Below are 23162 nucleotides of genomic sequence, written 5' to 3'. Positions count from 1 at the left end.
TGATTACTTTGGCATCGAGGGCTTTCTTGATACTGATCCTCCGTTGAATTCTTGCCTCTCCTCGTTCAATTTGAGCCATAATCCTCTCAATGTCCTGTAGTTCATTACAACGTTCCCAGAAAACAGCTGAAAACACAAAACAAAATTGTTGAATGTAACCTTTTCCTCTGCTCTTACTACTTTACTCAGTTAAGGCACTCTGGCAAAAAAAGAATGTAGCTTGTGGTTCCATTAAATCTTAAAAGATGTGCTAATGCTCTCCCAGTTTACTATGCTAGCCAAAAAATAAACTTGCACAGACCCTTTATTCAGTATCCTTAAAAGTTAACTATAAGTAAAGGTTTAGTAAAAATTTCTAACAAATTTTACATTCAATATAATTAACTGTAGTCATTTTTAAGTACTGCTTTCCATAACAGTAGTGAAACAGGTTAGAGCCACTGGTGTAGCAATAAAATCTCTATGGGCAGAGACTACTTAGTCTGTATGTTATAAAAGCTAGTAAACTGTGGTTTCTACAGTGACAACTTTTAGCCAATCCAAAATAAACTCAATGCTTTGAAGGGAACTCTTCTGGAGCTCTTCCTTTTTAACTATAAGAAGAATATTGCAAAGCTAAATTTTATGGTGTTCATCCAAGAATGAAAGAGGAAGAAATCTGTACAAATTAAAAAGTATTTTGTAAATACAAAAGACAAAGATATGGTGTACTAGCTAAAACAGCAGAGACACAGCATAAAGAATCACACTGGCACTACAAGGCAACTTGACAATTCCACAGGTCCACGTTGTCAATGTAAATTAACCATGTATAATTCTAAATTTTGACTAAGGAGGGATGAAGGCAGCTGCAGGTGGTTTTTATATCCTGAAAAATCAAGCTTTTTAACAGAATTAAGTCTTTTGAAAAAAACACTGTATACTGTAAAAAAAAAAAAATCTTACACACATACAAATTCTGCATTTTAAAAGAACATGTAGCAAAAATGATGGTAATACTGTGTGATTAAGAAATACATTTCAAAACATCACAAACCTGAATACTCAATGACCTCCTCAGGTGACTTTCCTTCCACCTCACGGGCAATATTGTCTATATCGTCACGCCCGTATTTCTCATTAGCTTTAATAAACTGGTTAAAATCTCTTTTATTCCAGTTTGTAAAACCCTGCAAGCAGCAACAGATCAAGAAGGCATTATTGGGAAGAAGGGAAACATTTTGCAGAATTTTGACTTATGTATGTACCATTTGCTCTGACTGGCAATGGCTCTGACACATCATGTAATTACAGTGGCTAATGGTGTTCCAGGATTTCCATAAATTCTCATTATCCAGGGGCTTATTACTGAATCATTAAAAGTCTAAAGAGGTTTTTTTTTTTGGCAGGAGTCCACATGCATTAGTAAGAGGTTTTTACCCTCTCTTTTTAAAGTTTTTGTGATATTTCTCCAAAGAAACAAGCTCAATGACAGTCACCTTTCAGCAGATACAAGAAACACATATCTGAGGAGTACAGGGTGAGCAATGCAATGTCATTACAAGTTCTTAGAGCAGTGCAAGTATCTAAAGCAAGAGTTCCTACTTCAGACATTTACAAACCTGGTACCAGACAAACAGTTGGATGAAAGTGTAAGTATGTCAAGAAATGATCTCTAGTCCAAAAAGATGCAATCAAATGGAAACTCTATAGCACTGTCAGAGAATTTGTTATGTACCAAAGAAATCAATCCAAAACTGAACAAGTAAAGCAAGATGCAATGCACAAAAACATCATCCAAGAAAGAGACGTTACAATTTAGAGACAGGAAAAGGAGAAAACACCAAGAACAAACAAGACAATCACATGCCTGAGCAGTAATCTGTAGTGCACTGAGTTTCTTTCATCACAGAAATATATTTACAAGGAACTCTGTCAGTTCTGCAGCTGAATAAATTCACTCCACAATTGGGCAGCATCTTTAGAACTAGTATAATGTACACAATACAAGTATTTCCTTTTAATCATTAACAGCAGTACTGATATGCATATCAGCACCAGTTTAAATATTTCCTCTGCTATACACAGGTGAAATTAGTAGTGAAATTGTGACCTTGCAATTTTCTTCCAAGGTACACTATTTCTTTCTTCTGAATCAAAAAATCCTGTTACTTTGAGATACACCTTTCCCTGTAACAATCAACTTCCAATAAGCCTACTCAGCAGGATGACCATCCAATAGGGCAAGAACTAGCCAGGGACAGGAATTCAGTCCCAGTAGAAAAAGAACATGCCTAACAACTCAAGCAGGACAGAATTAATAGATGTGATGTGCCTTAGACATCTGCATAAACACCATCTATGTTGATAGAGGCTTGTCCTGATTCAAACCCTTTTTGATTAAAAAAATCCATGCAAGCTATATGTATACAGGAGAAACCTGCTGATTGGGTTTCTGCAGGTACTGCTGGGTAGTGCATCTACTATACAAGTTCTGGCCTCAGAAACATTCAAGGACATTCAAGGAAATAGTAAATTTGTCCAAGGGCAGGAAAGGTTTTGCTCCCTCAAAGCAAAACCAAGGAAAATCATTACATGTTATGTACTTTCTTCTTTCAACAACATCAGTGTAGCTTTCCTGTGTGTATTTACCATTATTAGTACTTACTTTCCATCATAGTAAAAACACATGATGAAATACTTCAGTTCTTTCTATTTTACCTGTGTGAGAAGTTTTTCTTTCTCTTCAGTTTCCTCAGTATTCAGAGGCATAGACTCATCTATCTTCTTTTGTTCCTCCTTTTGTACTTGAGCTGCATTTGGAAGATCAGGATTCCTGGGGACCTAAAATCAGGGGTATCAGAAAGCAGTAGTGCAGCAATTGTTATTTCAAAGACTGTACTTTAAAAGTACTGATCTGTACAAGTTACCAAATGTGTTTTAGCTAGATCAAATCTTATTGCTTAAACCCTTCCTCCCAAAAATAGGACTAGATTTTGTCAAATGTCTTTTATAAATTTGTTATGCCCTGTACTCACCACTTCCACAAACAACTATTTAAGGGTATTGTGAGGGGCAGAGCCCCACCTCACGTAAGCTGTCGCAATTCACTGATCTCAGTGGCACTTTTCATCAGCTAAGGACCTGCTCTCCCACATCCAATGGTTTAAAATGCTGTATAACTACAGTGAAATCCTAAGTTCTGCCAGGTTTCCTATGAAATTATGCACAGAGTCAAAGTAAGGACCAGACAGACAACACGAGGTAAACAAGGCCAAGCAACATTTCATCTCTTTCCACTCTGACCCATTTAATATTCATGGCCTTTAAGCTGTGTATTGCAATTCCACTACACTCAACAGCAAACAAGTCCAGTAAAGATTTTGTAGAACTATTGCCTTTTGCTGCAAAAATATGTAAGTTAAGAGCTGTTTAGCTGTTTTTAATATCTAAGAAATTTTCTTGACTTTGATGGTTTAAATTAAGACTGACACATAAAGCTTAGTTCCTACCTATTTCATACCTTCTGATACTGTTTATGGCAGTTTTCAGTTTTAATAATAAAGTCTCATCAGAAGCAAAGTTCCATTTCAAAGGACAAATTTAATCATATTTATCACTTTCACCACCAGTAAACAGTTACACTAACTTTTTAAGATAACAAGTATTCATGTTTAACCTATCCAGTCTGACAGGTTTCACTAACAGGGCTGGAAACCTCTCTGTTTTCATGCATATTGTCAACATTAGCAATTCTCTCATCCTTCATTGTTGGATCATTAATGGAATAAATTCTTTCCCTGAGCTAATTATACTCCTTTTAATGCTTAGCTTAATTCTATCCTGTCATCCATATAAATTCTCTTTGCTTCAAACTAGATTCTGAGACACCTTCTGTTTTTTCTTAAAAATACAATTTTGCTAATTTTAATTCTACTTTTAGGCAACACCAATTTTCTATCTGTTGCTTTGTATGACAAGTTTATGTTTTCCAACACATTTTATAGGTGATTTCTACTTGCTGAAACCTGCCATGAAACTTGGGGTTTTTTAAAGCAAGTTACAGACATGTCTAGTAGGGGATCCACTTGATTTACTCAGCCAATAACAGTGGAAGTAAAGATAATCAACATTAAAACAGAATCTGAGTTCACTACTTGTCCAGTAACGTCAGCAGGGAAGAGGGAGAAATTCAACTAAGGTATAGTAGGAACTAAAAAGAAAAGAAAAAAAGAGAAGTCTGTTGTTTGGTTTCCTTTTTGTAGTATTAATACATTCAGACTTCTCCACATCTTTAAACCCTTTATATCCCAGCAAAATCAAAGGAAAATCATTATCAGTTCACTTACCTTCATATCAACACAAAGACAGTATTATCTTAAGTTACTTTCTGCATAAGATATACAAAAGCTTTAACAAAAAAAGTCATACTCTGGAAGGTGACCTTATATTTCTCAGTTAGACCACATATCACACTTTTGGGTTTGAGTATTTGAAGCGTCACAACTGTCTCGACTTTTTCTACTCTATTTTATTGTTAGGAACCCACCACAAAACACAAAGCTACACAGATATGAAATCTGTAGTGAAGAAAAGAATTACAGATTACTTTTTCTGCTCCGCAGTGGAACAGAAACAGGGGAATAGAGGTTTTAAGTTGCAATAAATCTGCAACAAGGAATACAAATACTTTTCACTGGTTTGAAGAGAAAAAAAAAAACAAACAACATTACCTTATATCCTATAGTCTTACGATAATACAGAATTTCTTTTTCCAGAAGTTCAAATAACCGTGGTGGGAAAAACTGAAAATCCTGAATATTTGGTTGTTTCGGAGGTCGTGGAGCCTTCAAAAATACACAGATACATCAGCATTATATAAGCTTGACTTCTGTGCAAATACATTCTAATAATTCAGCAGCAGTGGCAACCTATCACTTTGTAAATACAGAGGGTGAGAGCACGGGATGCAACATGGGAGAGGAGTAGCAAAAGATTAACATAAAAAGCCTTCCATACTTGTCAACTTCTTACCTTTGGGACTTTTGGTTCACTAACACGTAGGGCTTCTCTGAAATAAGCATCAACTGCATAATTAGCTTTGCGTTCTCTTTTTGGAGGTTCAATCCATTCCATCATGCTCAGCTACACACAGATTAGAATAAAAAGGTATTTAAGTAGCTTTATGCTTTCCTAAAGTCACAGGAACAATGACTGAAGTGGCAGTGCAAAACAGGAATGTATTTTTGCATGGCAAATGTATTGGTTGTGCTCAATAACTTAGGTACTACAACAGAGTTCAAAAATAAGCTAGAAACTACAGCTGATTAACACATTCAAGATAATACACAAGCAAGGCAGTGGAGTGGCAAGAACAGATCCTGTTACAGTATTCTAGGTGTGTCAGACACCTGAGTAAGGTTGTGATTCCATCTACCAAAACACAATGGAAGGACTGGGGACTTGGGCTGTGAATAGTCTAATTTCTTGTGATATGAATAAATTGCTTCTCCATCTACAGAGGCTATAACATAGACAAAAAATCCATTAAAAGTAGATTAATCTTAACTGAATCACTTGAAGTTACTTAAGTGTATTTCAAGACTATGCTGTATTTAACTTACTTCTTGTAATGAAATTATCAACATGAAGAAAGAACCTTACGCACACACTGCACTATATTCTCATTAAACAATTTATTTTTCTAAATGTTTCTTCAAAATTGATAAGAAACCTGGGCTAGAAGGGCATTTTGTAGTTAACAAATAATAATTCACAGATCTGATTCCAGGTAAGACCTTCAGGATATCTTCTCTATACATCCCACAAAAAACAAAGAGACACAAAGGGAACATTGTGGGACTGAGCACTACCTATTTGTTTGGATGATCCTTCTATTACTACGTAAATCAGTGTACAAACAGTGCACATTAATGCTTGTGACTAAAACTTTCACTGCAAAACGAGACTAAAGTCCAAGATCCACACACAGAATCAGGTCTGGTCTTCCCCCTCAGATATGTGACAGTAAAATAAAGCTGAATGCAGCAGTATAGTAGGATGCAACATAGTACTTTTGCTGCAGAAAGGATAAAATTTGAGCAATATTATCAGATTTTACCATGAAAAAGATCAGTGGACCTGAGAGCTAATTTTAAAAAAATGATATTTAAAGAATATTGACGCTTTTGCAGAGCCGAGTGAGTTTTTCAATAGCTCCTAACTTCTCCAGAATAACCTTCATAGCCATAACATTTATAGTATGGCCTTTATACTTGCACCTCTCAACTTAAGTCTTAAAGACTAAGAAAAATTACCTTTTGCTTTTCTCTGTAATCTTCACCTTCAAAGTTGTATAAGCTCATCTCTGTGTCCATAGTGAAATTTCGCAAGGAGCTCTCCCCCATTTTCTGCAACCGTTCATTCATTTCAGCCGTCTAAAAAGAGAGGAAGATACTTTTAGGCTCACTTAAGCTATTTTATCTTTCCTGAAAAATACAGCTTTCATCATTACTGCAACATTCACAATGTCTCTTTCTGCTTTAAACTTTTACTTACATTTTCTTGTAAAGAGAGATGCCCATTGTGCTTTTCAATTTAGAACAATTTGACTCCAAGACTCTCCATTAAGCTAAATTTATTATGCTGGGATGTAGTCCTACAACTATAGGATTTAACTTCTAAATTTAAATTAAATTTATGCCCAACTCCTTGGAGTTGAAATGGCAGTTCATTTTTGCACAGAGCTATCTAATCCCTAATGAAGTTCCATAAAGATTTTGTGTCTATTAGAATTGTTGGCATTAAATTTACATTTTTTTAAAAGGCCACAAAATAAACCGTGCTTAAGATACGATGCACACAGTCTGAACCTTGAAAATAATTACAACTCGACTCCTTCAAAACTTTCATATGATTTAAAATATGTACAAATAGTAAAAATTTGGCATAAAAATAAATTTACATCACCAGATCCCATTTCAATTTTGTACGTATATATTTCGTGTTTGATACATTTTGAATTCCATACAAAACTGTTCTCTAACCTTCTTTTCACCTCTTTCTAAAATAGTCGTTATATCTTCTTCTGTCAGCTCACTATCTTTGGAAGCAAAAACATGAGTGGCTCCGTGGCGGATCATCTGCAGCATTTCATCTTTTGCCAGTTTGTTGGACTGTTGGTCTATGAGCCTCCCTAAAATTAGAAGAAATGTGTTGAAAGTTATAATTGCAGGTGGTCTAGTAGGACCATGCAAACAGTGGATTTTTTTAGTTCACTGACAGAACAAGAAAGGAAAAACAGAACAACCATACAGAAAAATTACATTTCACCGGAGATGACAATAAATGGAAATCAAGAACTTCAGGGAAAATAACAAAACAACTACTTTAAATCAAGCCATAACAAAAACGTTTCACATTCAGATAATCCAAATTTTACATTTAAGATCTTATTCTTACAAAGCTCAACTTTTAAGATCACAATCTTTTTTCAGGATAAAAAATGACAAAGTATTCTGTAATAACAATTAATAAGTATTTGATATCTTTAAACTCACTTCACTGATTTCAATCCAAATTTCTGAATATTTTTGCCAAAATTTGAATTGCTGTCCCAAAATTTCACTTATCCTATCTCATCTCTTCAACATGCTATCAATATTTTGACCATTATCCTTTCAGTAGCCCACCCTCGAGGAAATACAAGTAACCTTCAAAACTTAGCTTGGGCACCTTAGTTTTTGACAAACTATTCTTCCAAGAGCTTCTAAACAAAGATACACAAAGCAGTTTTAATGTTCAGTCAATTCTTTTGTGGTAGGAAGCATATGTATATAATTATTTTATCTGCCATGGAACATATCTTTTTTTTTTTCTCATTTTTAATACATCACAAATCCAAGTAACATCTATTCAGCTGTAGTTTACTTTTCTCATTTAGACTCTTAATATAAGTCTACGTCTACATTCTTAAGGAAATAGAATTTAAAATAATTCAGCTGAACAAGTGAATAACTTACACATTAGAGTTTCTTGGGTTGATTTAGTACACTGCTATTATACATAAGGCCTGCTTTCTCTAAGACTGTACATTTGTACAGCCATTTAACCATACTTTAAGGGACTGAACAATTCTGTTGCAGACAAACATATATAGCAGTTGATACCTTGTTGTATAACTATAGAGTCCAGCCTCAGTTTTATTTCAGCTCTTTCTACAATCCTCTCTTCAACAGTATTATCAGTGATAAGTCGGAACACCCGTACTGGTTTCTTTTGACCAATACGATGCGCACGGTCCTAACAAACATAAATCAATGAGTGTTCAGCAACAAGAACTCACAAGCAATACACAGTTAGCTTGCAGAAACAGCAGACTCAGACTAGCATGTACTTCTTGCTTCCTCACCTACTATTCAAGAGCATACAGAAATGTAAAACCAGTGTAGTAATATTTACCTATACCTGGCTGTTACAGTGTTTATGTTTGAGTCATTCTGTAGCACTAAATTCATCTTAATGTCTGTCTAGGCTGCAGCTGGGAAGTGGGGATACAACAGTACACACACACATTTGCACTGCTTTCAAACTAATCCTCTCACTTGACACAGGTAATGAAACTCTGGCATCCCTGGCTTGAGCATATTGATTCCTTGGGCAAAGTTCCTGCAGCCACAGGTTCAATACTGTACTTGTCCTAAGCCAGCTACGTTAAATCATCAACATGCAGCTGACACAGCACAAGTACAACACACAGAGTATGAGCTTTATAACTGACACACTATATTTGTGTTTGTGACAAACTTGTGTTTATCCTCTCTGGAAAATATGAACAAAAATATTTTGTCATCTTAAATAAAAAAGTTAAACAACTATCCTTCAAGCTGTGGGTACCAGGACTTTCTGACTGTCCTTAAAAAATGATCTGTTAAGTCTTATACTCTCCTCCATAATATTCATTTCTTCCTGAAAACCCTACTTAAGTTCACAAATCACACTCATCAGCTTCCAGGAAGTTGGTCTACTATTGGCAGTCAGCATGCATATCAAAAGGATGAGCTATTCACATGAAATATTTGATGAGTTAAGGTGCATTAAAAAAAAAATTAAATATTATAAACCACTGAACAAATACCCACCCTCCCAATCACGCAAGAAGGATCATGTGATTTTTATTCCACATGAAACAAATTACAGACTTTTTTTTTTTACATTCAGCACTCAGAAAGAGAAGATTTTAGTATGTTTTACCCAAAGATAACTTTTTTTTTCCCCAGCATCACCACTGAATGATTTTATGTTTATGCAGAAACAAGGTGGGTTGCAAAAGCATAAATTTTTCAAATAAGAGAAATATAAGGCTGCATGTTTTTAATCATTTACTTTGGAAACAGTCCTCTGTTATTCACTTACTGTTCTTTTCTGGAAAGACAGATATTAGAATGATTCTATAAACAATATTGATACAGTATTTCAATAGAAGTAATCTGTCATTATGAAAATAATTCAGACAAAAACCTACAGTTACTTCCACAAATTCTATTCATGCCTTTTCATTCAATTCCTCAGTTTCTTGCTACTGTCTTGTGTATACAAAAAGTAAAGAAAAATAACAAAAATGTGAGTTTTGAAAAGAGTTGTACAAAACAGAACATTGACAACTTCAACAAACGAACGTGTATTAGGGAGTCAACCCACCATGGCTTGCAGATCTACTTGAGGGTTCCAATCTGAATCATAGAGAATAACCACATCAGCAGTTGCCAAATTAATTCCAAGACCTCCAGCTCTGGTACTCAGCATGAAAATGAATTTACTGCTGTTGGGAGCATTAAATGTGTCTATTGCTTCCTAAAAGAAAAAAATGTGGTGTCGATTAAGTATCAGATCTTTCAAACAAATTTCCAAACTGTTGGTGGCTTTTCAATAAAATTTCTTTTAAATTTACTCAATTTTCATATTAAAAAAATTATCCAAGTAAGAAACTGTAGATTTGCACAAATGGAAATATCCATATTGGGTCCACAATATATTCTATTTTTCATAGAATATGCCCTTGGTAGCCTTTTAAAAAGTGTAGCATTTTTGCTTTACCTTAAAAAATTATGTAGCTATCCATAAATATGTAAATAATAACTTCTTAATAATCTAATACATAAAACCAAACTAATTTCTTGTTTATATACCTCTCTTTCTTCATGTGGTGTCTGTCCATCAAGTCTGCAGTATTCATATCCACGCCACATGCAATAGTCTTCCAAAATATCCAGCAAGCGAGTCATCTGACTGAAAAGGAGAACTCTTGAACCTGACAGAATACAGAAGGTTTTGTTGTTGGTTTTATGTTTTCACATTAATCTTATCACAGAGCTAATATAGAGTATGACTGAGAATCTATGTGAAATATTCTGTACTATGTCTAACTCACGTCTCTCTTCTGAAGTTACTTTTCTGGTATTGATCTAACTACTCAAGGCAAATTATTTGATAAATTATACAGGAGAAATACACAACCAAAGAAACAGAACACTTCAAACCATCGTAAGATAATTAGGTAACAACTGATGTGCACAGACAAACTAATCTTCTCATTGGAAATTTTCTTCAAGAAAGGAAGAGTAGAGCTTCCTTTCTCCTTTCTTTCTGCTTCTCCAAATTTTTAGTCTTACTCATCATTTCTGTAAGACTTCTTTCCCTCCATGTGCTCAGATCTACAGAAAATTAATTTTCAACAAAACCTCACAAAGTAATGAATGCCTTCTCAGTGGAGGGAAGACAAGAATGAACCTATGCTCTTTTTGAAAGGTAGTTTTACTTAAAACGAGCACTCAGATCACTGCTGTCCATAACCAGTACTCACCTTGCTCTCTGAGTTTTGCCAGCAGTTTATCCAGCACTAACATTTTACCACTGTTGGTGATGAGATGCGTGTCAGTGGTGTAGGGAGGGCCTGGCTCAGCACCATCAAACAGGTAAGGATGGTTACAGCACTTCCGCAGCTGCATCAGAATATTCAGCAGACGCATCTTATCCATCTTCCCAGCTGAATTCAGGATATCAATATCTTTCATCAGGATCCTTGTATACCTGAAGTTTTAAAGGCAACTTTGAAAAACTCTCAGGTCTGTATTTGACATTCAAAACATGCATGAAACCCTGCAATATCCCAATTACTTATTTCTGGACGCAGGAGTTTGCTTTGTTTATATAACAATGAGCTATATTATTATTAAACTTGGCAAAAAACGTCTGACTAATAAGAATTTATAAATCCATACCTAAACATGAAAGGCAATCTGTTTGCAAGCGACAGTGATCTGTCATTTACTGGGTTATCTTTCATTTCAGTAGTACACAGTGAATTAAATATATCACTTATTTGACAGAAGCTGCTACACTGATCTGCCTCCTTTTCCTCACATTTTTTCTGGGTATGTAGCTCCTCAAAGTTTTATTTTAATTTCAGGTGAGATTTTTACTGGTGCATATATACTTGAATCAAAGGAGGAAGCTTAGGAGGCACATGTTCTTTCAAACAAACTTAAGGAAGGAAAAACAATTCTGCTTTCTTCCTCCCAGCTCTTTTCATTGGCCTTCCTGAGTTCTTTTTAACTTGTGCGTTTTTTAAAAAAGCCTCAAATACAGGTTTCTCTTTCTTAACACTCAATTATAAGAAGAAAAATAACATCAATGTGTGTATCAGAAAAGAATCTTACTATGATGTAAATAACTCACCATTCTCTCTGCATTTTGCTGAGTCCAAGATAAATTTTTACTTCCTTCTTTGGAGGCAAACTCTTTTCAACTTCACCTTTTATACGACGCAATAGAAATGGTTTCAAAACCTACACAAATTAAGGGGTTTTATACAGATAAATGTATAAAGTTGATTGCCTCAAATACAAAATTAATAGACTCAGTTGTGTGGTATGTATTCAGAACTAACCAATATCTATTGCTGTCATGGTGACTCCTTCAGAAAAATTCTGCTAAAGTCTGCAAAAGAGAGTTGTCCAGTAATGACTAAGTTCACACATAAATATGCAACCCTAGGTAAGAATTGCCACATTCTTCCCAGTTGTTATCCTAAGCAGGGGCCAAACCCATAAGCTTATAAAATCTATTTCTTTTTAACCTAAGCTCTGTTTCATTTCCACTAGCAGCATATACAAAACACACCAACATTTCAAATATAAGCAATGTATGTTGTAGTTTCTCTGATTTGTTTTGTTACTGTAAGATGAAAAATGTCTTTTATCTCATGCACAGTAAAACAAGGTAAAGGCATGCCTTTATTCAGACTAGCATGACGTGCATCAGATACCATTCACGATAATAAGTGGTTTCAAAAAGATCTCAAAAGTCTTCATTTTCACATTTTATGTTCAGACTTTGTCTGCTTCAAACAGTAATGGTACAAAAAGCGGTATCTACAATAGTAAGTTCCAATATTTAATTCATGAAAATTCTGCCAGGCAGTTCTGGAACTAAATACCTCACGTTCATCTTCGCAACTCTGAGATGAGGGGCAAATAATTCAGTTTTCTCTTTTACACTGTGCATGCTAACGATGGCATGTGATTACAGCTTTAATTACTTACAGCATGAAGTCTTTCCACAAGTTTCTGATCACCGAGACAATTTTTAGTGTCGAACCATGAGTCAAAATCCTGTGGTGAGAAACAGCACAATCAGTATGAACAGTTTATCATCTGTACTTGTAACAGACACATATTGACTCTCTTTCATTCTAGCTGAGAGTGGCATAAATCTTGGGACAAATGACTTCTGTGAGTGAAAGAAAAATCAGTCTGCAATGCTATGTCTGTTCCCCAGCATGTTATAACATTCAAGTCAACTGCATAACTCTGCAGATAAAATACTATTACTCTGCTTCATTTACAACAGCATTCCATGCTCATCACTGCCGTGTCCAAGTCCTTCTCCTCAGTGCTTGTGTAACGATGGGGCAAGAAGTTAAAAAAAGAAAAAGAATCCTGAGTCCTTAAGTAATGAGATGGACAACAGAGTAAAAATAATGGAAGTAAGCAATACAAGTATAAGGAAACATTAACAGTAAAGGAGGAGAAAGGTTACTCAAATTCTACACAAAAAAAGGCTTATGCCTACTTGGATGTTTCACATTCTTAATTCTTCAGTTCTTTCCCAAATTTTGCATAATTATTGAACTATTTAAAATATTACATTTGCTATTACTATTCTGAGGCCTTATCTACACTAACAGAATGCGCTGTTTTAACTAGGCAGAGCAAAAGCAGTCTACAGTTTGGTAAGACACAGAGCTTCTCCTGAATCCAGGTTTTCCACAACCTATGTCTCTTACTAGGCTGTTCATTCTTCTCCTCTACAGACAGCAGCCTGGGAATCAAAATACCAAGACCAACACTGTACTTCCGAACATCAACTTACGTCTGCAGAATTGAAGACATCAGGTAACAGAAAATTGAGTAATGCCCACAGCTCGTGGAGGTTGTTCTGTAAAGGAGTTCCTGTAAGCAGCAATCGATTTGTTGTCTTGAACTCACGTACAATCTCTGACAGCTAGAAATACAACAAATAGTTATCATCACCATGTACAGATAAGCACAGTGAATCTTCATCAGTTTCTGACACCTAAGACAATGTCAATAAAATTTAGAGACAGTGAGCTACCCATGAAATTCATATTTACCACCCAATAGCTTATGGTTTTTATTTTGAAAAACACCACACCTGACACTTAAAATCTGCACAAATCAGATGGAATCTTTTTGTATTGAACTAATTTCAAAGCATCAAACAATTTCAAGTTTACCTTAGACTTCTCATTCTTTATTCTGTGGGCTTCATCGATTACCAGGTACCTCCAGTTAAATTTTTTGAAGACTGATTTCTCTTTAATTACCATTTCATATGATGTAACACAAACATCCCATTCACCAGGCATCATAACATCACGGATAAATGCAGCCTAAAGCAGAAGAACTAGATTAATAAACACTTATAAATATGAACAATTTATATGACATTCAGTGAAAACTCTTTCCACCAACATTACTGATGAACTAAACTAGCACACAAAAGACTATGAAACATCTTTTCAGTAATTGAAAGATACTGTAACAAAACCCTTCAATCCTTTGTATTTCAGGCACAGAGAAAGCTGGGATTAAGCAAAACACAAATGATCTCCTATTCAAAATTAAGTATTTACTCTTCAGCATAATTCCTCTGTAATTTAAACACAGTACATACAACCAGTAGGGAAAAAAAACTCTAACTTGTCCAAAGACACAATCCACAGAAGTGTTTCAACGCAATTCACATAACCCACTCATCTTTTCTCTTTCTTAAGTACCTCATTCCTCTGCCCCCTCTCTGTTTTGCAAGATGTACTTTTGTACTTTTTCTTCATAGTTACAAGCATAACATTTTGCATTTTCAACATTAATATAGTTAGAGATTATTAAAATATACTGTAATAAAGTAATTAGCTTAGAGAGAATTCCACATACCCAAATGATATTTTTGCAAAATAATGGAAACATTATTGAACTGTACAACACTTACCCTGGCATCTTTATCCCCGATAAGGCAAACAGCACGTAATGATGGAACCCAGCGCTTGAACTCATTCATCCAGTTGTGCAGAGTTGATTTTGGGACCAGGACCATGTGTGGCCCAGGAATGTTTCGGTAATGCTTCAGATAGCCTAGTAATGCTATTGTTTGCAGAGTCTTACCAAGACCCTGCATTGGCAAAGAGGGGGGGGGAAAGAAACCTGCTGAAGTGAAATACCATACAGAAATAATTTTGAACAATTTTCCTGCTATGTAATTCTGCCATTTAAGTTGTTCAAAGCAAACCGGATAGCAAACGTTTGCAATAAAATTTCTTTCATTGTATTACAATTTCAGATTTGAAAATCAAACTACTGTAGAATGATGCATACTACTGCACATACATTAAATACTATAAGCACTTTAATGTTGCATTTTGCTCAATAATTGCCACAAAAATTCCAAAAGATGACTGCTTACCATTTCATCTGCCAGAATGCCATTAACACCATTTTCATACAATGAGATCATCCAGTTCAAACCTCTAACCTGATAATCTCTTAGAGTTCCTCCTTTCACATCTGTAAACGTAAGATTCCTCTAAGTAGAAAAATACTAAGTAGAACATTTTAATTGTGTTCTGCTCAGATCTTAATTACATCAAAGCAGCTGGAGAAGTGTTGATACAGTACTTACAGGAGGGGGACTCCTCGAAGCGAATACACACATTAGATGTTTTCCGACTCTCGGACAACAGCTCCTCATCTTCCTCTTGCTCCGTGCGCCGGTGACGGTACCTAAAGGAAGAACCCAAGAGTCGTGTTTATACAAAATAATTTCAATACACTGACTGCAAACTCAAAACACAAATTACAACAGAAGCAATCATTGATCTGCAATGGGTACGTTCTAGTGTTCTGTTAATAAGTTATTCCTTAGGGGTCATTCCAGCTTTAGTTAGAAAGGCTGATATAAAACCCTCTCCTCCAGAGCTGTAACTATAATCTGACAACAAGTATTGTGAGTTCTCTAAGGCACTTTTTAATGAGCAACATAGAAATACAAGACACATCAGTGGTGGCCTTAGACTCAGTTACTTGATAACTACAACGTTCAGAAGAATCACATATTCAAATTAAAAAAAAAATTAAAAATTTATAAAATAGAATGTCATTTTGCAAACATTCCAAAACCTAGTTGTTTGTTATTCCAAAACCCCTCAGAGGCACTGCATGCAGGCTCTGCCTGCAATACTTAATACAGACAGACTGGCAGAGCAAGAAAATTTGTGCTGAGGATCCAACATCCCCACTCATCCATACTGTCTTGTTTTAACCTGGTCTAGCTCCACTCTGGTCCCACTGACTTGTTCACCAGCAGCTGGAGCACATCTGGAGCACTTCTGGAGTGCACCTCTAATTCAACATCACACAAAAGAAATTCAATTCATGTGCTCCAATATCCCCCCACAATACAGACCAAAGCATTGTAAGTGGCAAGAATCAGGCAATTTGGTTTACAAGGGCATTTCTGATCCAAGGTCATATTAACACTGATGGATCAGCATGCACACACCAACCAGCTTTTAAAGAAACTGATACACCATTAACAGGAAAAGTTCTGGATTTACCGAAAGTACAATAATCTCTATGCAAATTAAACAGATATGTTAAAAAGCATAAGTTACTTGAAACTGTAAGAAGTCAGAAAAAAAAATAAAACCTACTCCCCAGCTGAAATCAAACTCTGTTTTTCATCTTTCTTCATCCGTGGCCGTCCCAGCTTGACTTTCAATGGAGATGTTGGTGATTTTTGTGCTGCAGGTTGAATAAAATGTGCAAAAAGTTCTGTCTGCTTCAGGAGGAATTCAAACCTTTTTGCTCGATCTGCTTTCTAGTTTGCAAAGTGGGGAAGAGAATTTAAAAAAAAAAAAAGATAACTTTTCTTTATAAAAATGTATTTTTATTGAAAAACAGAATTCAGACACTGTCTGACAGAATGCAATTGTTATCAGCTTCTCAACAACATTTCTAAGCTTCATGTAACACTGTACCACTTGAAGCAATTTTCATGTGATGTCATTTATATATCATGATAAAAACTACAAGAGTGAAATAGCAGTTCTGCACCATAACATTTCCAAAAAAAACACAAACCACAGAGAGCCTTTCTGCAGGTAACAGCCATGGAAGTGCCCCCCCAGCAGTAACACCAGCCAAAGAAAAGGGCAGCAAAATGAGCCTGACGCGCAATGCGCGATCTCGCCACACGAGGACACTGCGTTTCCTTAACAGCACAGCACCGACCGGCACAGAAACACCTTCACAGAGATCTCCTGGAAAAAATTACTATTTCTTCCCTGATGAAAGGTAGATTCTTTTGATATCCGATCCCTTTGCCTCCTAGAACAACTGAACTAACAAGCTAATTTAGGAAAGCTGTAAATTCACCACGTATTACTGTGAAAACAAGTTTAGCTATTTACTCAACTCATTCCCAACAAACAGATTTGTGTGTCTTCTCTTTGGCTAAACATTAAGTATTCATTCATACAAGTATGTTTAAGAGTGATACTCTTCCCTGACTTCCATGGTATCCAATCCTTTCAGACTCTACTGTAATTATTAGGCATCCATTTAACATTAAAGCTTTTAAGAAAAATACAACAAGATACAGATACCAGCTTAAACCAAGAACTTACTACATGTATCATTCAAGAACAAGCCTTGCAATGTCCTCCTGGCTTCTGTCTCTTTGTCACACAGAAGCTACTCTGTTACATCTCCTCTCCAGCACTACAAGCTCCCTTCCTTCATGTCATGGACAGGTATCTTTTGCATTGTTATGGCACAATTATTACAGGATATCAATATTTAAAACCTTTATGTTTTTATATGATGAAAAACTGGGAGATTCAGTATTTCTCTCAGCTAAGAAGTAGCTTAAGGATGCCTCTGACATGACTCAAGGGGTCATCAGATAAAACTGGCAGAGACAGATTCAAAACAAAACAGGGAGTTCTAAATATAAAATGTCACTGAATAGTAACTCCTTACCACAGAAGGGAGTGGATAACTAAAAAAGAAACCACAAAACCAAAAATCAACTGACAACTGCTGAGTATAAAAACCACAGCCTCCAACTCCAGAAATCATGCAGACAGAAATACTTGGACGAGTGAGACAGTGTTTGACAGAACTACCACTACCTGCTTCCTCTGTTCTCCTGTTCTTCACTAAATACTTACTGTTAGTCACTGTGAGAAACACCACACTGGACTAATGTTTAGATGAATCTTCATTTGGCCAGGGTTTTTTCTGACACATTCAGGCTGCAATAACCCCATGTAACTGTGCTGATCTAGTTCCAACAACCAAGTGCCATAAAAAGCTGCAGTATATTTCATCATGAAAACACTTACCATCTTCTCTTCATATTCTGGGTCAACTTCTTTTTCAGGTCTAGCCGCTTTTGGAGGAAGTTTGAGTTGAAAAGGGGGATCATTTTTCTGGAATTCAAAAGTTAAACATTTTATAAATATCAGCTTCCTATATAGTTTTTTTAGCAAAAAGATATCAAACTGAACAAACCTACAAACTACATGGTAAGTATGCTATTATTACGCATTAATTATATTATTTCACCAAAAGCAGAACATGATATCCATGATGAAATTAAAGAGGAGATATGATTAGAAAAAAAGAAAGCTGGAGATTCGTCTCATCCTTGTGTTTATCTCTACAAGTAAGATCCATGTTGAAAGCACTGAAAGAAATTACTGAAAGAGAACAAAGTTTAATTTTTTCACAGAGATCTTGCTATAAATGTATCATTAATATATTGAAAAGACATTTTAAAACATTAAATGTGATTTCTTAATGTCAGATTCCTAACTGTAAGTTTCTGATGCATCTTTGTTGAGTTTTGTTTGTTTGTTTTCACTTCTAGATAAATAGTCACAAGTTCAATTGGAAACACAGCTTAACTACACTTAGGCATATGGATAGGAAGAGATAGAAATTAACAACCAAATCAATTCATGCAGCAACCACTCCCTGAACTACCTTATTTACTACACATGAAACAAATTTCAGCAACTGTAACTAAAATGGCTGACTTTTGTAGTTTATAAGATTCATTTCTGTCTTCAGTTGGGAAGCTCAAAGCAGGTTTATCACAACTTTGATACTGGCAAAATGTTTGGTGGATTTTTTCCCCTAATTTAGGAAAGTTTTCCTAATTTGCCTTTGAAGTGTGCCTTTTTACACACCTCCTGCCAATAAAAAAAATATATTTTGAGATGCATTAAATTATAAAACTGTTTTTTATATGCTCTGAATAAACCGAAAGGAACTGTCAAAGTTCATGTCTGTATAAAATGTAACATTGCAGAATCTTAATTTGCTTTACGTATCAGCCTCCCATAAATACATTAAATTAAAATAATAATTAATCAAAACTATTCAGGGTCAAGTAGCAAAACGAATCCAAAATGTACCAAAAGTCTGTCAAGCAACATTACACTTAACTTTCAGAACTGTTAGTGATAAATATACAGTTCTTCAAGCAGAACAACTCAGTATTATGAGTATCCTTTTTAACTGAAAGTTTTCCAAGTAAATTGCAATGCAATATTATCTTTCTAAGCCCCAAGGCAGATGGCTGCAATGCCAGTTCTGTTGTTACTCAGATTTCCCCAGAAGAATAAAACTTATGGTGGCATCCAAATCAAATTTATTCTGCAATAAGTATTTGTGAATAACACATTCTGAGTTAAAGTAGCAAACAAGCTGACATGTAAAGTTACTGCAGCCACAGCACTATAAAATCACATCCTATACATTACCTTTCAAGATAAAAGACAGTTTCCCTGCTTTCCCACCCCTGCTTCTCACTGCAGTGTTTCTGTTGAACATTAATGGCTCCCAATGTATCAGAAATAACAAACAGGAGATTATCAAAAGCTGATGAAAGAGACAAAGAAGATACATGCATTCCTGTTTCCCTTCTCCTCCTCATAACTTACAGGGGAAGACAATATGCTGCAGTTTCACTAAAATACTATTTCGTGCTGGTGGAGCCAGGCAGGTGGTAGGGATAAGCATCATATCCAAACTTGCTTCTGCATAATGTTCTGAGCTACAGAAATCTACATCCTGACAATGATTACATTTTGATATAAGAATACTTCTCACTAAAAACTGGACCATGTACCTCCTACAACACAGAACCACAAAACATTTCATCAGGTCTGTGAGAGTTTTTCCCTAGAAACTTTACACAATGTATCTTCATCACTTAGAGGCCTGACTTGTCAGGGAACAGGACATGTCTCAGTGCAATTAACCAGCAAAAAAATACTTTCATTTTTAACTCAGGAAACTCGCTGGTAACAATTTGCCTCTACTCTAGAAAGTTTCCATTAGCAAATAAGACAGTCCCCTGAAAAATGATGTCATTTAAACACCTCACAAAGAAACACAACCACGCAGCAGTTTCAAAAATAACAGATCCTGAGTATTCCAAGGATACAAAATACCCCCCTGTAAAATCTCTGATAACTACCCTAAATAGTGCTACTAGTATTAGGGTGGGAAATTTCTACCTGGTAAGTGTAACAGTCCTAAACTGAGAAGGCCCCACAAACCGTCAACAAATGACTGGGAATAAGAACTCAAAAGGCATAAAGAAGATTGTGAAGGGCCTGGAGGGGAAGCCATACAAGGAGCAGGTGAGGCCACTTGGCTTGTTCAGCCTGGGCAGGGAAGCAGAGGGGCACAGCATGAGGTTGTGTCAGGGGAGGTTGAGGCTGAATATTAGGAAAAGGTGCTTCACCCAGAGGGTGGCTGGGTACTGGAACAGGCTCCCCAGAGAAATAGTCACAGCTGTGCCCAAGCAGTCAAGCCTGACAGAGTTCAAGAAGTGTTTGGACAACACTCTCAGGTACATGGTGGGATTCCTGGGGCTGTGCTGTGCGGGGCCAGGAGCTGGATGTTAATGCTCCTTGTGAGTCCCTCCCAGCTCAGGACATCCTATAATTCTACGATACTGCCCAGTATGGCTCAGTAGCATAAAGTTGATAATATCTGAAACCATTCACTGCTTTCAAATGATTTCTCCATGCAGGCATTCCTAAACATTTAGTACTGACTTTTCATCAGTTCACATGCATAAAATTTTGCAGAATAAGTTGTATCTAATAGAGAAATAGCCCTTAAACATTTTCCCGTGAACAACCAGGCAATGCTCAGAATTACACTGCACTGTGTCTGTACACATAAGTAATGAAAGCCTCAAGTGTTCCTTACAGACAAAAACAGACTTTCAGTAACAGGGCTAAAAATTCCGATTGCACTGTTATCAGTAGTTCTGCAATTTTCTCCAATACCAGAAATGGACAGTCCTCATTCTTACTAAGTTTTTATAAGATTCACTCTTCAGGTTGAACCTTGTTCAGTTTCCAAGGATACCTGAATACGTCACTTTTTTACATTCCTTGTGCCTTAGCCTTCTGTCTTTCTTCCAAAAAAACTAACGAGAGCCAGCTGGCAGCCCTACGCGCTCGTTCGAGGGCTGTGCTCTGCACCAGGGCACTCGAGCCGGGCAGGAGAACACCCCGAGCCGTGCGGGCTGGGGCGGAGCGGGTCAGCCTCGAACCCCTCGGCCCGGCCACACACTCCCACCGCCGGCACTCGGAGATGCCGGTTCTTCCATGGAAAGCGTCCCAGCTTTCCCTGGGGACTGGGGAAGGGAAATAGCGGGGCTCCCGAGGACGGGTCCTGCAGGAGCGCTCGGGGTGCGGGGGGTCCGCAGGGGAGCGGGGGCTGAGCGACCCCGGCACCGGCGTGTCCGGGCCGCAGGGCCGGGCCGGGGGCACCGCAAGCGGGCGGTGATGCCACGACGATGCTGAGGGACCGGCGCGGGGCCAGGGGTGTGTCCGGGCGGGGCCGGCCCGCAGAGCCCTCACGGCGGGTGCGGAGGGGCCCGGGAGGCCTCAGGGCCGGGGCGGCGCGGCCCGAGCAGCGGCCGCAGGAGGGGGCGGCGGGGCCCGGTGCGCTCCCACCACCCGCAGGGCCCTCCCGGCGCGGTACCTCCTCGGCGCCGGGGTCCTGCGCGGCGGCGGGGGCGGTGGATGTGGAGGCGCGGGGCTCCTCGGCGGGGCCGGGGCCCAGGTTCGGGTCCATGTCCATGTCTCCTCGGCGGTCCCGGGGCGGGGGCGGCCCCACCGCCCCTCCCTCCCCCGGCCCGCGCGCGGCTCTCGCGATACTGACGGGGCCGGGCCGTGTGAGGGGAGCGGGGCGGGGGCGGCACCGGGAGGGTCCAGCGGGGAGCCCGGAGCGGTGCCCGAGCGGTGCCCGCCGGGCGCTGCACAACGGGCGGCCCGCGGAGGCCTTGCTGCCTCCCGCCCTCTCGAGTGACACCGCAGCTCACAGGAGAGAGAGCGGCCAGGGCCGCTACGGGGAGTCACGGAATGGGTTGGGTTGGAAGGGACCTTAAAGATCATCTCGTTCCAACCCCCTGCCACGGGCAGGGACACCTTCCGATAGACCAGGTTGCTCCAAGCCCCGTCCAGCCTAACCTTGAACACTTACAGGGATGGGGCATCCACAGCTTCCATAGGCAACCTGTTCCAGTGTCTCACTATCCCCCCCACACCCCCATTAAAGAATTTCTTCTTAATATCCCATCTAAATCTCTCCTCTTTTAGTTTAAAACTGTTCCCCCTTGTCCTATAACTATCTGCCCGCACAGAAAGTCGCTGTCCATCTTTTTTATATGTCCCCTTTAAGAGGACAATGAGGTGTCCCTGGAGGCTGCTCCTCTCCAGGCTGGACAGTCCCAGCTCTCAGATTTTTCAGACTTCGGAGCATTTTCGTGGCCTCCTCCGGGCTCACTCCAACACATCCATATCCTCGTGCTGGGGACTCCAGGGCTGGATGGTGGGGTCTCACCAGAGCAGAGCAGAGGGGCAGAATCCCCTCCCTCCACCTGCTGCCCATGCTGCTTTTTACTCAGCCCAGTGGTTCCAAACCCTGTTGCAAATGGCAAGTGTGTTTTCCTAAGTGCCCCAGGCTGTACTAGAGAGAAAAACATCTCCTAACATCTGCAGAGGTACCAGTGGAGCTCCCAAAGCAAGAATAGCTTACAGGAAAAAACATATGTGGTTTTTTTTCTTGAGCCATTTTAAATTCAGCAGTGTTTGCATATTTCTGTTGAAAATTGCACTTATGAAGCCATTCGATTTAGTTACTGGCAATGCATGTATTTCTGACTGTCAATGCAAGACATTCAGATTCTCAGCTGCTGAGCTGTAACCTTGGTCATATTGCTAAAGGATCCCAAAACAATCCTTGAGATGTCAGACTTTAAAAACTGAGAGCTCCAAATCAGCCATTTTACCTGGTGATTACTTACAAAGGCATTATCATGAGCATTTTGTACAGAGACAGCAATGAAACCTTAGCCCAGTAGGCAGAATGAGCAATAAAAGCTTCTTCAGTCCAGTAAAAAGCTCAGAAACTGTTATCAAGATCTTTTTGCATAACTTAACAACTAAGCTAAGCAAATGGGCTATTGCAGCACTCACACACTGCATTTAGAAAAACCTCTGAGAACTCTTT

At 38.1% G+C, this 23162-nt stretch overlaps 1 protein-coding gene across 3 annotated transcripts in view; it reads right to left on the bottom strand.

The window, feature by feature from the left end:
- Positions 1-21875, bottom strand: part of SMARCA1 (SWI/SNF related, matrix associated, actin dependent regulator of chromatin, subfamily a, member 1) — a 32620-nt gene extending 10745 nt beyond the window's left edge. The window contains exons 1-21 of one of the 3 annotated variants that reach the window (XM_051789723.1): positions 21633-21875; positions 17963-18049; positions 16268-16434; positions 15238-15338; positions 15022-15122; positions 14551-14730; positions 13796-13951; positions 13411-13542; positions 12582-12650; positions 11716-11825; positions 10841-11067; positions 10167-10288; positions 9679-9831; positions 8148-8280; positions 7026-7174; positions 6297-6416; positions 5014-5124; positions 4713-4826; positions 2701-2823; positions 1037-1169; positions 8-126 (exon numbers count right to left, since the gene is read on the bottom strand). In XM_051789723.1, coding sequence (XP_051645683.1) covers positions 8-126; positions 1037-1169; positions 2701-2823; positions 4713-4826; positions 5014-5124; positions 6297-6416; positions 7026-7174; positions 8148-8280; positions 9679-9831; positions 10167-10288; positions 10841-11067; positions 11716-11825; positions 12582-12650; positions 13411-13542; positions 13796-13951; positions 14551-14730; positions 15022-15122; positions 15238-15338; positions 16268-16434; positions 17963-18049; positions 21633-21731 — 2706 coding nt within the window. In that variant the 5' untranslated portion in view covers positions 21732-21875. Of the gene's footprint in view, positions 1-7; positions 127-1036; positions 1170-2700; positions 2824-4712; positions 4827-5013; positions 5125-6296; positions 6417-7025; positions 7175-8147; positions 8281-9678; positions 9832-10166; positions 10289-10840; positions 11068-11715; positions 11826-12581; positions 12651-13410; positions 13543-13795; positions 13952-14550; positions 14731-15021; positions 15123-15237; positions 15339-16267; positions 16435-17962; positions 18050-21011; positions 21031-21632 lie in introns of those variants that run through there. The other 2 variants (XM_051789722.1, XM_051789731.1) reach the window with 2 other exon arrangements.
- Positions 21876-23162: the final 1287 nt, after the last annotated feature.

This window comes from Manacus candei, unplaced genomic scaffold (genome assembly GCF_025592945.1).
Source record: "Manacus candei isolate 608988 ecotype Guabito, Panama unplaced genomic scaffold, ASM2559294v1 h1tg000003l, whole genome shotgun sequence".
NCBI classification, from domain to species: domain Eukaryota; kingdom Metazoa; phylum Chordata; class Aves; order Passeriformes; family Pipridae; genus Manacus; species Manacus candei.
This window is presented reverse-complemented; position numbering and strand designations above follow the sequence as displayed.